We start from the raw sequence: 15236 nt of genomic DNA on the forward strand, positions 1-15236 counted from the left end.
AGTCTTTCCTGATCTTTCCAGCTTTGTGCTCTCTCATTCTAAATATTTTATTTCTAACCACCTTGTACTTATTTGTATTTATTCTATAAATATTTATTCTGTATATATTTATGTATTTACTTCTTGTTTCCCACTTAGAACCTAAGCTAGAAAAGAGATTATTTTATTCTTTGTATTTGTACCTTGAAGGTCTAGCAGATGACCTGACACATAGTAGGCACTTAATAAATGATCACTGATGGAGTCATTGTTTGATTTCTCAGTTTTGCTTTCCCCGCTTAGAAGCCTGCACAGTCTTCATGATCTGAAGGTGCAAAAGTTGAAGAATGGTACTTACCATTGTTTTGTGTCTGAAAAATGGCATCTCCCACGCCCCAGAAGGCAGCAAACAAGAAGAAGATTATCTTTTGAGAGGGGTTAGGTTTCCACAGCAAAAGGAAAATCATGCAGGTAAAGTGTATTGCTGAACCTGTGAGTTTGAAGAGAGAAAGGAAAGGAAACAAATGAGCACTGTAAATGAAAAAGCAGGAGGTGGAATTTAGATACACAGAAGAAACTCTTTTGCTGATCTTTTGACTTCCTTGATTTGAATACTGCCTTCCTTAAAATGCCCCTCAGTATTTTATCTGTCCAGGTTTATGTGCAGGTTGGGGTATACCCATTTCACTGAGTCTGAACTGGTACGTGGACTTTTTAAAGTCACCTTTTTATTTTGTTTATTTTAAAAAATTTATTGGTGTCTTTTTATTTATTCTTAGTTTACAATATTCAGTTCCACAATCTCTTAAGTTTCAAATCTTCTCCCTCTCTCTCTCCTCCTCCCTCTATCCCCCCATAGTGGCATGTAATCAAATATAGGTTCTACAAATACCTTCACGTTGAATGTTAGTCATGTTGTAAAGGAGTACAAGCAAAGGGCTGAACAATGAAAAAGAAGGGATAAAACAAAACAAAACACAAACAAGAAAGAGCAAATGGTTTGCTTCAATCTGCACAAAGTCTCCTTTTTATACTAAGACAAATCACAGATGCTACTGGAATGAAGAATTTCCTATCAATACAAACCTACCCTAGAGTTTCTAGGTCTTTTTCATGCATCCATGAATTTTTCTTTCTTTTTTTATTTATGATTTTCTTTGTACTTCAAGTGTTTAGAAACCAGTCTGGCACACAGTAATCATACAGAAAGCTTCTTGATTGGTTGGCTAACTGACTCTGAAGACTAAACTGAAAATGTCAAAACAGGGGAATCTTGGGCCATAACCTTAAACATACCCATCAGAAGCAGTGTATTCTGCAATTTCTGGACCTAGGCCAGTTGCCAGTATTTGAAGTGTGAAGGAGGAAAACAAAGGTAAGTTAATGATTAGTGACACAGAAAAACTTTCTAAATTGAGGGTTCTTGTCTCACAATGTTTCTGACAATTGTGATTTCCATACTATGTCAACATCATGACTTCCTACGCATAAGACACTTTCTGTTTCTCTTTAAAATGTAATAATAAGCATATCTTTGGGACAGGAAAGTATTGCCCACATGCTTTACTGATTAATTTCTCCATCCTCCAGTTCTTTCAGACCTTGATTGGATATATGTTCCTAACTTCATAGTTTAAAATCCTCATTTTTATCATTCATATTGAGCCCTGATCTCTTCTCTCTTGATGTTCAGGACAAAAGACTATTAAAATAATGAATAGGATAAAACCTATCAAATCTGAAGCCTTAGATAATGAGTAAAGGAAGTATGCTATAGCAAAGCAGGCTGGGAAGAAAGCCTACCAACAACTGCAGGCATGGTAGCAGCACTAAATGGACTTATAATAATAATCTTAATAGTGATATCTTAATAAATGAGCCTTTTCCCATGTCAGTCTTCCAATTTCCATATGGATTTGCAAAAAAAAAATGAGAAAATGGGAAGAGATCCTAGATTTAGAGCAAGAAGACTACTTTTGGTGAGATCCTCCTTCTACTACTATCTCTGTGACTTTTAGATAAGCAAATATCACTTCACCTCTTAGGCCTCAGTTTCTCATTAAAATAAAAGGATTCAGGGAGGTAATCTTAAAGGTTCCTCCCTGCTAGAATTCCCTATGTTCACCTCTAGATTTCTCCTCAATGTCATTGGGGTTCCATAGTATAATCCCACAGTCATATATCATCAGTGTGATTTGGGTTCATTTTGTTTTTGTTATTTTTTTCTGTTCTTTGCTTACAGGCTGTTCCCCCCAGCCCTGATCCACCATCTGGTAAATGTGTGCTATTGACCATGAAGTGGATGGGGTGAAAATGAATAAGAATACCTTTCAGTGCTTCTGTAAAGATCAAATGAGCTAGCTGATCTATGTAAAGTGTTTTGGGGAAAAGTGTAATTTCATATAGAATAACAAAGTAGATATTCTGTTGATAGACTAATCATCATATAATCAGTAACATATATAGGTGAATAAGTATATATGTGTGCATATAAGTATGGATAGATAAATATAGATAGATAGATAGACAGACAGACAGACAGACAGACAGACAGACAGACAGACAGACAGATAGATAGATAGATAGATAGATAGATAGATAGATAGATAAACAACATCTCTGAATAATAGTCTACTAAGATTTAGAGTTGTATGAACCTTCTCTGTGATTTAGTCCAGTGTAATGTTAATGGGAGGTAAGATCTTCCCCAACCATTAATAGGCCTCATATAGAGTCCATTAAGGGAACCTTGATTAGGGGAGATGTGTTTGTAGGAAGATTTTCACACCTTTTCCTTATTTCTAATTAGGTACTGAGTCAAAAGGGTTGTGATGCCTTTTGGCTCTGAAAAGTACTCTGAGTTGGTATTTTGCTTCAGAGGCTTGTTTATGAGAAGGATCTTGTGATTCCCTGGTGAAGATTGAGTGACCGTATGTTCAGAGCTTCCCACCTGCTCAGATTTAAAGGCTTTCTCAGTCTAGGGATGTATGTAAAGTGTTGATTTAGTTGATTCAGGCAGTCAGAGCCCTGTTTGTTGGTCTTTATTTCTCTGCTTGTATATTCTCTGTATTTTCTTTGTATTTTCTCCAAAGTTCAGCGTGCTGACTTTTCCCCTGAACTAGTGAATGTAATTTTTTTTTAATTGTTGACCTCTTAAACACCTATCTTTCCTAGTAAAGCAGATCTAAGAATCTGTGCTGGCAGCCATCCTGGGTATGCTAGTGTGGTTGCTGCTATATCCAGAGATGTCAAATACAGGGCCCATGTGCCTTCAATATTCCCAAGTGCTGGGGAATCAGTTTAAAATGTAATTGGTAAATACTTAACAAAATAAATAAAAATACAGTAGAACATAGATGATGTTAATATGTAGTTTTCTAAGTCAATATGATACCACAGGAATCCTTATGTACAGTTTAGTGGTCCCCACTTGTATTTGAATTTAACACTATTGACCTCATCTAAAGCCCTCGTTTTACAGCAGAGAAAATTAAGGGCCAGAGAAAAGAGAATAAACTTCTTCCCAATTACGTGAATAATAAAGGACCCAACAAGAAGCTAAATCCAGACCTTCTAACTCTAGGACCAAAGATCTTTCCCTACCATGCTGCCCAATGAATTAGAAACATCATCTCCGATAGAAAAGATATAGAAAAGATTGCTATTAAGAAATAGATAAGATAAGATGGATAGACAGACAGACAGACAGACAGATAGATAGATAGATAGATAGATAGATAGATAGATAGATAGATAGATAGATAGATAGATAGATAGATAAGAATGATTACAAACCTAGTGCATACAAAAATTTTCTGCCAGTGTACTGGGAGAGCTTTCCAAACAGCAAAGAACAAATGGAATTGACAGCCGAAAAGCAGATCATCACAAAGCCAACAAGGTGTATCCCCAGGGCACAGGTGACATATGACTGAAGAGGAAAAAGGCAAATGTTAAAATTATGTTTGCAATCATACCTGTTTTTCTTATGGGCGGGGACTGAACCTGTGATTTTATGGCTACAAAGAAGATCTAGATGGAAAGTTGACCAATGGTGCTTAGTTCTTTCTTCATAACTGACAGTCCTAGAGAGTTACCTAGAGCCCTGATAGATTAGGTGGTTTGCCTAGGGTCAGTCAGGATGTGTCAGAACTGGGATTTGAACCCAGACCTTCCTGGTTCCAAGGCCAGGTCTATCCACTTTGTTGCTTCTGAATTGTCACAGTTTGAGAATTAAGTTTTTTCAAGAAGAATTCTAAATCATGCTCTAACTCATTTTGCCATTTGATGGATGACATATTAATTAAGCCTGAAATTGTGTTTCATCATTTAGATCCTTAAAGGAAAAATGCTCATCTTTGCATATGAAATCTTTTTGGATACAAAGGAAATGAACTGAATTTAGGTTTCATTGACAAAATTCAATCCAATTGTCCCTCTATGAATATATTTACTTTACTTTCTTCAAGAATTATTCTACTAACAATGATTGATGAAGCTGATCCTTACTTACAGCCTTGATTACTGAGGAAAGGAGGGAAGGCAATACGCTTTTGCTCAGTGCCTACCAGGTGTCAGACACTGTGATAAACATTTTATAAATATTACTTCATTTGATCCTCACAACAAGCCTATTAGAAAGGTGCTATAATTATGCCCATTTTTCAGTCGAGGAAACTGAGACAGAAAGAGGTTACATGAGTTAGGAAGTGTTTGAAGCTGTATTTGAACTCAGGTTTTTCTGTCTCTAGGCCTGGAGCTCTACTGTGTCACCTAGCTGCCTCCCATGGGGATGATGAAGGAAGTTGATAAAAATGAGAAAAGTCTTAAAGCAAATGGGAGGCAGAAAAATGTTTCCTATTTGAGTAAATGTAAAAGAGTTTGCTCAAGCTCCTTGGTATATGTTCCAACTCACCTCATCCTCAGTCTCCAAACTACATCTTAGCCAAGGTAATAAAGTCAGGGAAGACACTGAGGAGCGGATCTTATGGAATGGGAAACAGTAATGGTCTATTAGCCCACGGCTAACTTCATCCTTGCATAGTATGCACTACCATAGTCTGATATGCTAGGATCATCCTGATCACAAAAAATAAAATTAACCAAGATGAAATTAGTTGTCTTTCTACTTTCCTCAATAATTCCTTTCTAAAATTTAATTCTAAAGTGGGTTTTATTGGTGTTTGCAACTGGACAATAACATTTTATTACTGACTATTACTCTCAAATCTTACAGGGAGCCATATGGGGGAAAGAATACATCTTAACACGAGTAAGGACTCAACTGTAAGATCTTGCTCAGAGGCTGACACACATACAGAAGTTGGTTATCATTGGAAAGGGGCATGCTTGGACTGAGTGATAAGAAGCTCAAATCTTTTTTCATTTTATTCATTCCATTTCATTTATTCATTATCTGGGCCAGTCATTTAGCCAACTCTGCCATATCTGAAAATAAGATGGTAGTGATAGGAATGCCTGTGATGTCTACACCACATAGTTGTTGTGAGGATTAGATGAACTCACAGTCACATAATTTAAGTTGAAAGTCCAAACTTTGTCTGAAAAACAATCCGTGACCTTCAAGGAGGGGACTCCTGAAGCAGTCTATACTATTTTGAGATAACTCTCACATGCTTACATGAAGCATAAATTTGTCTCTTTGGAACTTTAATTCATTGATCCTAATTTTGCCCTTTGAAGGCAAACAGAATCAATCCTTTTTCTAAGAGACAGACCTTCAGATACTTGAATAAACTATCATGCCCCTCATTTGACATTAATTGTGGGAAACACATTGGGGACTCACAGTAGGCCCTGTGTCTGCCCTGTCTCTCAGCAGAATCCACTTACACCATTGGTAGAAAGAGCACACAGAACATCACAAGTAGTTATACACACTAATATATGATTTTCATTTTCTCCCATACCTTTGTATAATCACCAGAAAGGAATCCTTGCTCAAATCCATTATACATTGTCAGAGGAATGAGGAGACATTGCCGTTTATCTTTAAGATGCTGAAAAGTTGCCAGGAAATGGGTCCCAATAGGAACATTATTTTTTTCTTCATTTTCTTCTGAATCTTTTGGAACTGGATCAAGAAACATAGCTACCAATAATACTGCCAAAATACCACTTCCTATGGAAACAAAGGGAATCTGATGTGACAAGTGTCCAAATGTGGCTTTTTTGTTAAACTTTTTGGCTGTCACAGAATATTGGACCCATCCCTTTTGGAACAAGTAGACTCTTTCTAGAGTCCAATAACAAACTGAGCAACCTGGAGAACATAATGAATTCAAACTTGAACAGTTTTTTGCCAGAGAATTTCCAATGAGTTACCTGTTACAAGAGGTCTTCAAATTGGAGACCAGACGTGACCTCGTGGGGGAGGTTAGAGAAGCAGTTCATGCTTGAGGGAGAAATTGGGCTCTTCCATCTCCAACATTCTAATAATCCATGGGATTATTTTTCTTTACCGTATATTTACTCATATTGAAATGTATTTACTTTTTTTCTACTGTGTACTTATATATAATATATGTATACACACAGAATATATACATACACACATATGCATGTATATAATATATATATACACACGCATATATTTGATGTGTGTAGGTATATGTGTATATATACAATCTTTCTTCCAATTTGTCCCAATAGGTTTTACATTTCACTATTTGGAAAACCAGGGTGTACAAGTTTCCAGATAACTGAAAACTAGATTTCACTGATTATGGCCTCTTCAAAAACACTCACAAAGTTGGATATGACCAACCTCAGCACTGATCTCTGAGGATCTGGATTTTTAAGCATTGCTTCATTTAGAGCAGTTCTCATTCATTCTGTCTCAGTTTCTTGTGGCTGAGCCAGTGAGTGCATTTTCCATAACCAAAAATATCTTCACCAGTGCCCCCTAACTCCATCCATCTAAAAATCATATTAATTCAATGGTGCTAATGAATTACGTATATGTATATGTGTGTAAATATGCATATATGCACACATATGGAGAGAGAGAGAGAGAGAGAGAGAGTTTTCTTTTAGTCCATATCCCCAAGCCATTCACACTGTTCTCTCTTATAGATTTCCAATTATTATAGTGCTTTTCTAAGCCAACTACCTTAGCGGGTTTCTCTTTATATAAACACTATTCAGATATATTTCTCTTATCTCCATCTATTGCATAGAATTCTCTTCCCATGGTCCCATCATGTTATTAGGATCTTTAGTTTCAAAATTTCTAAATAGGATATTGAAACATTCTCCTGAAAAGAAATGAGAAATAGATGCCAAGGATGTTACATATAAACATGTGGAATTGGGGTGGCTAGGTGGTGCAGTGAATAGAGCACCAGCCCTGGAGTCAAGAGGACCTCAGTTCAAATCCCACCTCAGAAACTTGACACACTTACTAGCTGTGTGCCTTTGGGCAAGTCACTTAACCCCAATTGCCCTCCAAAAAAAACAAAATCAAAACCAAAACATGTGGAATCCCAGACCTGTCTTGCTTCTAGGTAAAGTTTAGTACCCATTGCAACTGAAGAGAGGTGACAATTAGAACAAGGCCAAAACAGAAAAAATACATTATATGCCTTAAAAAAAAAATGGCTCCTTGAAAGAGACTCTAATAGGAAGAGAAGGTTTTAGGAGACTGAAATTTTTTTTCTCATGATAGCATACTCTTCATTTTTCCATTTTTCTATGTTAGTTTTTCCTTAACATTGCTTTTTTTATCATAAATATGCATATTTTCAGGGAAGTTGATGATTTAAATGAACACAGTCATAGTTTATATTTTATGTGTATTACTTCTATTTTGTGCTTTTAGACTTAAAAAATCAATAGGCCACTGGATTTTTCTAATCTATGACAATTTGTGGCTTAGGGTCACCCAAGATTTTTGGTTGTCTATAAAGCAGACCAGAGAAGTCATCAGAGAAGGTATTAAAATTAGGAGGGGGGATATGCTCTTTAAGCAAAGGCAAAGTCATAGTGACTTGTTTATGCACAGGGAAGAAAGGAAAACAATAATTAGGAAAGTTTAAAATTAACTCACTGTAATGGAACAAAGGAGGAAAACGCGAAAACACTAAAAACAGGTATACACAGAGGGCTGGAAGAAACATTAGAGATCAAAGGCTCATTGTTCTAGAACTGGAAGGTGCCATCAAGGTTATCATGTCCAAGGTTATCAGCGTTCTCCACTCATTTTACAGATGAGAAAACTGTGGTTTAGAGAATTCCCTAGTTTCTACTATCTAGCTAGGGGAAGAGGTAAGATTAAAACTAAATCCTGCAAAGCAGCCCCATCCCCTATTCTTACTCTTGTACCACATTGCCTGTTGGATACTACACCAAACAAAAGAAAACAAAAATCTTTTGTACAAAACATTTGGAAATCACTGGAATATGATATCTTCCTTATTTGTTTCTCTTATGTGATTGGCACAAAAGGATTATATAAAAGCTTCCACCTTTAGGCAGAGAGATCAGCCAAATATGACCTTAGTTTTTTGTTCACATCATTTGTCCTTGACTGTGTATCTAGAGAGTGAGTGGTGAATTATTGTCTCACTACTATACATTTGAATTATATAACACAGAAATGAAACATTGCTACTTGTCCCTCACTGTAAGGGCAATTTATGACCTCTGTTTGCACTTTGATATCTCAGACACAAGTGGAACCTCAGAAAAACTCTCGCACAAATCTATGTAAGTCCTGACTCTTGACTCTTTGTAAGTCTATATAAGTACTGACTTTTTGACTCCTATCAGCAATTTCCAATCCCTCATCATTTGAATTGCTTATCACAGTTTTCTGGATCCTCTGAACACCAGGTAGGCAAGTAAAGATCTACAGAATAATTCTGTTTTTCTGGAGACATAAAAGAAAAAAATGCCTTCCATCAACAAGAGGCCAAAATGCTGGAAGGAAGGAAAATTGCCTCAGAACACAGTAGAGAATGGCCACAAACACCATGAAAGATTGACTCTATATATGAGTTTCTTCTGGGGCTAAAAGAAAACCACCACCAACTGTATAACAGCTTTGCTTCACTGAACCTTTCACCCCTGTTATCCCACAAAATCATTAGGCTTAGCTTCACCAATACTCTGTGATAGGAGTAACTCTGATATCTTTAACTTCACTTGAAAGAGACCTACCAAAACAAATCAGTCCCTCACAGCATATCAGATCTCTTCTAAGAGAGAAATTGTATAAAGCTTGGTTGGAGTGGGGTGGTGGCCTTTTCTGAGTTAACAAAAGAAAGAGGAAGAGAATTTCAATGGCCCACAGTTTCCTTACTATTGACTACTAAATGTTATTTACTCTAGGCACGTACCAGTATAGATACCCAGCAAGGTGTAGATTAACTCATCTGCTGGGCGCTTAGTACTAGTGTTTGTAGATGTGGTTGTATAACAATCATTTGCTCCACAATTCATCAACTCTTCTTTTGTAATGTCTCCTGTAAAATAAAAATATAAACACATTAGAGTACTGAGTACTGTCTCGCTGGTTTCAAATACTAAATGGAGGAATTAATCTCTTGAATCCAGCAATGATAGATTATGACCCTGTGTGGCCATTGACACCAAGATCTTCTCACATAGTTTGTACTTAAAAAAACTAGAGTTCTCCTCTGATGCTTCATCATGGTTTGAAGGTGACTCTCAAAGGCTATGCCAACGAACTGGACACTCTGACATCTCCTCTGAAGTACTGCCCAGAGGTCAACTCTTATCAGTAATTCCCTCATGGTTTGAAGCACTTCATTTCTAAATATGGGACAACTGGTAGAACGTTTACTCTCTGAGGACCATTCTAGCTATGTCTGGGGAGATTTATCGCCACAAAATTCTCTGGAGTTTATCCTTCATGCACAGCCTCTCTACTGTCTCAAGACCTAGAAGACAGGCTTCCAAGGTTGTAGTTGAAGAATTAGTTTGTAGAGATGGATAGGAAAATGAGCCGCATGTGAACAAATGTTTTGAAAATGATACCATGTAGCAGAACATCTCTGAGTAAAGAAGACGATAGGATTTCTGCTTTCTGTTTCACTTGGAGATTTCTAGATACATATCTAATGCCTCTATTGGGTAATCTAGCACTGGAAATAGGACAAAGGATAAGAGCAAGTACTTTGCAAAGGAAGAAATCCAAGCTATCTATAAGTGTAATTAAAAAATCCTCCCAAATCACTAATAATCAGACAAATGAGAAGTAAAAACCTCCGAGGTTCTACCTTCTATCCACCAGATTGCCAATGATTACACGAGTGGAAAATGACAAATTTTGGAGGGACTGAAGGAAAACAGACATACCAAGGCATGGTTGGTGATGCTTTAAATTGTTCTAGGCATTTTGAAAAGCCATTGGAACCATGCCCCCAAAGTCTGTAAACCATCCATACTCTTTGATCCAGCAAGGCCATACTAGGCCTATATAAAGACTGAAAATGGGGCATCTAGGTGGCGCAGTGAATAAAGCACCAGCCCTGGCGTCAGGAGGACCCGAGTTCGGTTTAGGCAACACAAAAAAAACTATCCATGTGACCTTGGGCAAGTTGCTTAACCCAACTGCCTTCCAAAAGGTAAAAAAAAAGAGACTGAAAATAAATCATGTTACACACTTCCTGATAGAGAGGGAACAGATTCAAAATTGAGATTAAGCCATACATTTTTGGATATGGCCAGTGAAGGAATATGCTTTGTTTAACTATGTAAATTTGTTACAAAGGTTTTAATTTTTCTTTTTGTTGTTATTTTTCAATTAGAAGGGTAGAATGGGAAAGAGAGAAAAATAGACATTTGCTAATTTAAAATTATAAATTTTTTTAAAAGACTGAATCAACATGTTTCTCTAGCTCATCTCTACAGAAGTTGAAGCCAGTATTGAAACAGTTTCATTTTCAGCCAGCTCCATTTACCTTTGGGAGGTTCTTGCCGAAGCACCAGAGATGAAATCAAATTCCCCCAGACACCAGAGGACTGAAATATGAGATAGAAGACGCCAAAATAATGGTTGACAACATCTTTCCCAAGTTTTCCTGTCTTCTTTGCATGAATATTTCCACTTGTTGCAAGGTAAGTAGACTCTGCAGACCATAGTGGGGCTGCTCCTAGCCCTAGGATTATGGAAGTGGGGATCAAGGTATACCTACAAAAAGAGACTCTGTTAGTAAACATAAATGTTTACTCTTGAGAGAAATGAAGTAGCTCAGCTCTGCCTTGTTTGAACTCTCAGGATGTCCCCCATAAGCTGAGTATTTGAAATATCATCATACCAACTCAGACTTGAATACTCAACACCTTCCTAATTTCCTCAGCCTCCTCTCTCCTCTGACTGGGGGGTCGGAGAGAGAAGCACTAAACTTCTCTCCAAGTCTCTCTTTGTATTACAGAAGGCACAGTATGGACTTTCTGGCTCACCCTGCATTTTTGATCTGCAGTTCAGCTTGGTTGAACTGCATATATATAACATATATAACGTATCCATATAACAAGATATCCCTGTGCCAGGTACCCCCAGTATTCCTATCCTCCCTCTTTCCAGCTACCTTGTGTGTGTTGTCTTCCACCATTAGACTATAAGCTCCTCAAGGGCAAGAAATGCCTTTCATTTTCTTATTTGTATCCCCAGTGCTTAGCACAGTGCCTGACACACAGTAGGTGCTTTTAAACAGTTTTTATAATTGAATTGAATAGAAAGACAAACCATTCATCATTGCACTTAAAGAAATTAATTAAGCAACATATGTTTTAGCTGAAGTCCATGTGGAGAGAAGGCACTAAGTGCCAATGAACTCTGGTACTGAAAAGTTCAGTAGCTGTTTGCCAGGTTTTTCAAACAACTTGAAGGTGCTGAAATAATAAGAAAGCTTGGGCTTCCTCAGCTAGAATGTTGTGTGATGCTGTTAAGAGTACAAATAAGAAGGATACGATTACACAACTGATCTTTTCTGGCATTCTCCATTGTTAACCTCTCTATATATATGATCTATGCCCAAAGAGCAGCAGAATGCAATTGGCTGAAGGTCAGGGCTTTTGATAGGAGTTAGAAGAAGAGACATACCAACTGGCATAGAAGTTTCCCACAGAGAAAGTGATATAGCAGCACATGGAGACTGTAATGGTCCACTTGCAGCCAAATTTCTTAATAATGACTGGAGGAAGGAACATGGAAGACACAACAATGGATGCATAGATAACACTAAGTGTAGTCACCCCTAGTCCTGCAGCCTTATTAAGGCTGCTCTGTGAAAACAAAACAAACAAACAAACAGCTAGTTATACAGATTCAAGAGAGGGGCAAAAGAAAAGAGGGTTCTGTTATGGGGGGGGGTGATTCTGAAAATTTGAAAAATCAAACAAAATCTTTTTTCCCCTTTTTAAAACTAAATAAATAAGTGTATTCATTTTACATGCATTTAGAATCTATGCCTCCCATTGTCTCCCTCACCCCCAACTGAGCAAAGAAAAACATGATTATAAACATAGCTTAGCAAAACAAATTCCCACATTGGCCATGACCAAAAATTAATGTGTCTCTTTCTGTATTTTAAACACATCAGTTCTCTGGCAGGAGGTAAGTGATGCAACAAATGCTATCTCTCAAGTTCTATGTGGTTGTTCAAAAAGAAAAATACCCACCACAATTTTATGTCATCACTTTTTGTAGTAGCAAAAGAATTTAAAAACAAAGTAGATGCCAATGTATATGGTTATATTAATTGTAGTACATAAATGAAATGGAATATTACTCCTCTGTAAAAAAATAAAATAAAAAATGAATAAGAAAACAAAGAACCATGAGAAGACATATGACCTGATGCAAAGTAAATTGAACAGAACCAAGAAAACATATGCAAAATGTCTACAAAATAAAAATGCAAAGAACAGAAATCAAAACTTGATGATATCAAATTAACATCACTAGGTTTAGCTTAGAAAAAGAAGAGATACAAGAATGCACCTCCTCTTCCCTATGGAGTTGGGAGACTGCATATGATGTGTCACTTGGTTGACAGAGGAGAGAGATGTATTTGGAAATTAAGGTCATGCAGAATGAAATAAAACATTAAAAAATCTGTTTGGAGAAAGCCTACAAAAGCTATAGAGGTAACATGATAGAGTTCCTTTATAAAAGGAGGGGATATTCTGGTTGCACACCAATGTAACCATGATTTGATTGTAGGATATAGTCATAGGGCTACAGACAAGTTTATATTCACCAGAAAAAAAAATGAAATCCAGCCTGGTTTTTTCTCCCTCTTTTTTCTTTTTTTAAAGAAATCAGGGTTAAGTAACTTGCTTAAGGTCACATGGCCAGTTATTTCTGGGTGTGGTGCTAAGTATCTGAGCCTGGATTTGATCCCCAGGTCATCCTGACACTGGAACCAGTGCTCTTATTCACTGAGCCACCTGGCCGCCCCTAAGCAATTGGGGTTAAGTAACTTGCTCAAGGTTACATGTCCAGGTGTTTCTGGGTGGGTGCTAAGTGTCTGAGCTTGGATTCGATCCCCAGGTTATCCTGACACTGGAGCCGGTGCTCTTACTCGCTGTGCTACCTGGCCACCCCTCTCCCTCTTTTTTTGACTCAAATCTCAAGAATAAAAATTATGCCTGATGAAATGTTTTGGAATCCCATCCAGAGAACAGAGAGTCACATCAGTTTTCTCTACACAGATTCTAAATGAGAATATAGACCTGGCAAGAGGCAAGTAACATTTTTCTCTTGAACTCAAAGCAGACAGAGAGGAGTTCTCATGCCTCTGGAGTGAAACAAAAATATCCAAATCCATGTTTTAGTTTCCAAAGAAAAATATCAATTAGCAGGGTTAGGAATAGACTCAAGCACATGTCAAATAGAGAAAATAGCAAACAAACCCAAAGTAACAATTGATGATTTATTGAACATAGAAAGATCCCATTGTACATCTGAATCTTGTTCCTTGTAGCATTTCTACATTAATCTCTTAGCTTAAAACTCCAGCCTTCTCTTGCCTTAACTTCCTTTCCTCTCACTGGCTTTTAAATCTTCTGTACAGCCTGGCTGCTAAGCTTCTCCCTCCAATGAAACTGCTCTCTCCAAAAAATAGGAGTGATCTCACAAAGACCAGACCTACCGGTCTCTTCTCAGTCCTCATCCTTGACTTCTCTGAAGCATTTGAAACTGTCGATTGCTTTCTCTTTTTGTATTCTCCCCTCCCTGAGTGGTTGCAATGATGCTCTTTCTTGGTTTCTTTATCTTCACTATTGGACTGTTCCAGCTCCGTGTTCTTTACTAGATCATTATCCACATCTTGCCCATTCACTGTAGGCATACACCTAGGCTCCCTTCTTGGCCCTTTTCTCTTTTATTCTCAACTGTCTTATTTAGGACCTTGTCAAAACTCCCATGGGTTCAATTATGGTCTCTAGACATTATTCCAATATCTAAATATCTTTGTCTCCTGAGCTCCAGTCACACCTCTCCGATTGCCAATGGGACATGTTAGAATGTTTGTCCTATAGGCATCTCAGACTCTTATCCAAATCAGAAATCATTTTTCCCTTCATCCTAAATTCCCCTACTTTTGTCAATGACTCCATTATCTCTCCAGTTATCCAGTATCATAACCTCAATATCATCTTTGACTCCTTACTTGTACTCATCTCACACATCCAATCAGTTGTCAAATTATCTTATTTCTACTTCCAGAAGATCTCTCACTCACATCTACCCCCTTCTTTCTACTCACATGATGACTATGCTAGGTCTGACCATTCCCTGCCCCGCCCCCGACTCCGCACACACTCCCCTAATCATCTCTAGAACAAAATATGGACTTCTGTTTGGGATTTAATGCTCTTCACAGTCTGGTCCCAACTGACCGCTCCAGCTTTATTACATATTTCTCCCATTCACATACTCTATAGACACTTCAGTCATACTAGCCTCAAGATTTCTTACATACAACACCCTATCTCTGTGACTTTTGCAATGACTCTCCTCCATTCCAAATGGTTTCCCTGCTAACCTCCATTTCTTGGAATCCCAGTCTTCCTTCAAGACAGATCAACCATCTCTGTCTGTGTGAATTGATTGCCAGTCCACACCTCCCAATTTGGTAGTATCTTCCCCTAATAAGGTTAACTTGTATCTGCTTTCTGGGTCATCCAAGCTTCCTATTCACTGTATGCAATGCCAAAAGAAAGAGAGAGAGAGAGAGAGAGAGAGAGAGAGAGAGAGAGAGAGA

At 37.6% G+C, this 15236-nt stretch overlaps 1 protein-coding gene across 6 annotated transcripts in view; it reads right to left on the bottom strand.

Annotated features, from left to right (window-relative positions):
• LOC138147820 (protein unc-93 homolog A-like) overlaps nt 1-15236 on the bottom strand; it is a 217968-nt gene that overhangs the window by 13973 nt on the left and 188759 nt on the right. For all 6 annotated transcript variants that reach the window (XM_069070422.1, XM_069070424.1, XM_069070423.1 and 3 more), the window contains 6 exons: nt 12071-12252; nt 10926-11155; nt 9339-9464; nt 5910-6121; nt 3775-3910; nt 338-469 (listed from right to left, as the gene is read on the bottom strand). In XM_069070422.1, the coding sequence (XP_068926523.1) occupies nt 338-469; nt 3775-3910; nt 5910-6121; nt 9339-9464; nt 10926-11155; nt 12071-12252 (1018 nt within the window). The remainder of the gene's footprint in view (nt 1-337; nt 470-3774; nt 3911-5909; nt 6122-9338; nt 9465-10925; nt 11156-12070; nt 12253-15236) is intronic.

The sequence above is a fragment of the Petaurus breviceps genome, unplaced genomic scaffold (genome assembly GCF_028583685.1).
Source record: "Petaurus breviceps papuanus isolate PSGF00001 unplaced genomic scaffold, PetGlider_PUasm1.0 90808, whole genome shotgun sequence".
NCBI classification, from domain to species: domain Eukaryota; kingdom Metazoa; phylum Chordata; class Mammalia; order Diprotodontia; family Petauridae; genus Petaurus; species Petaurus breviceps.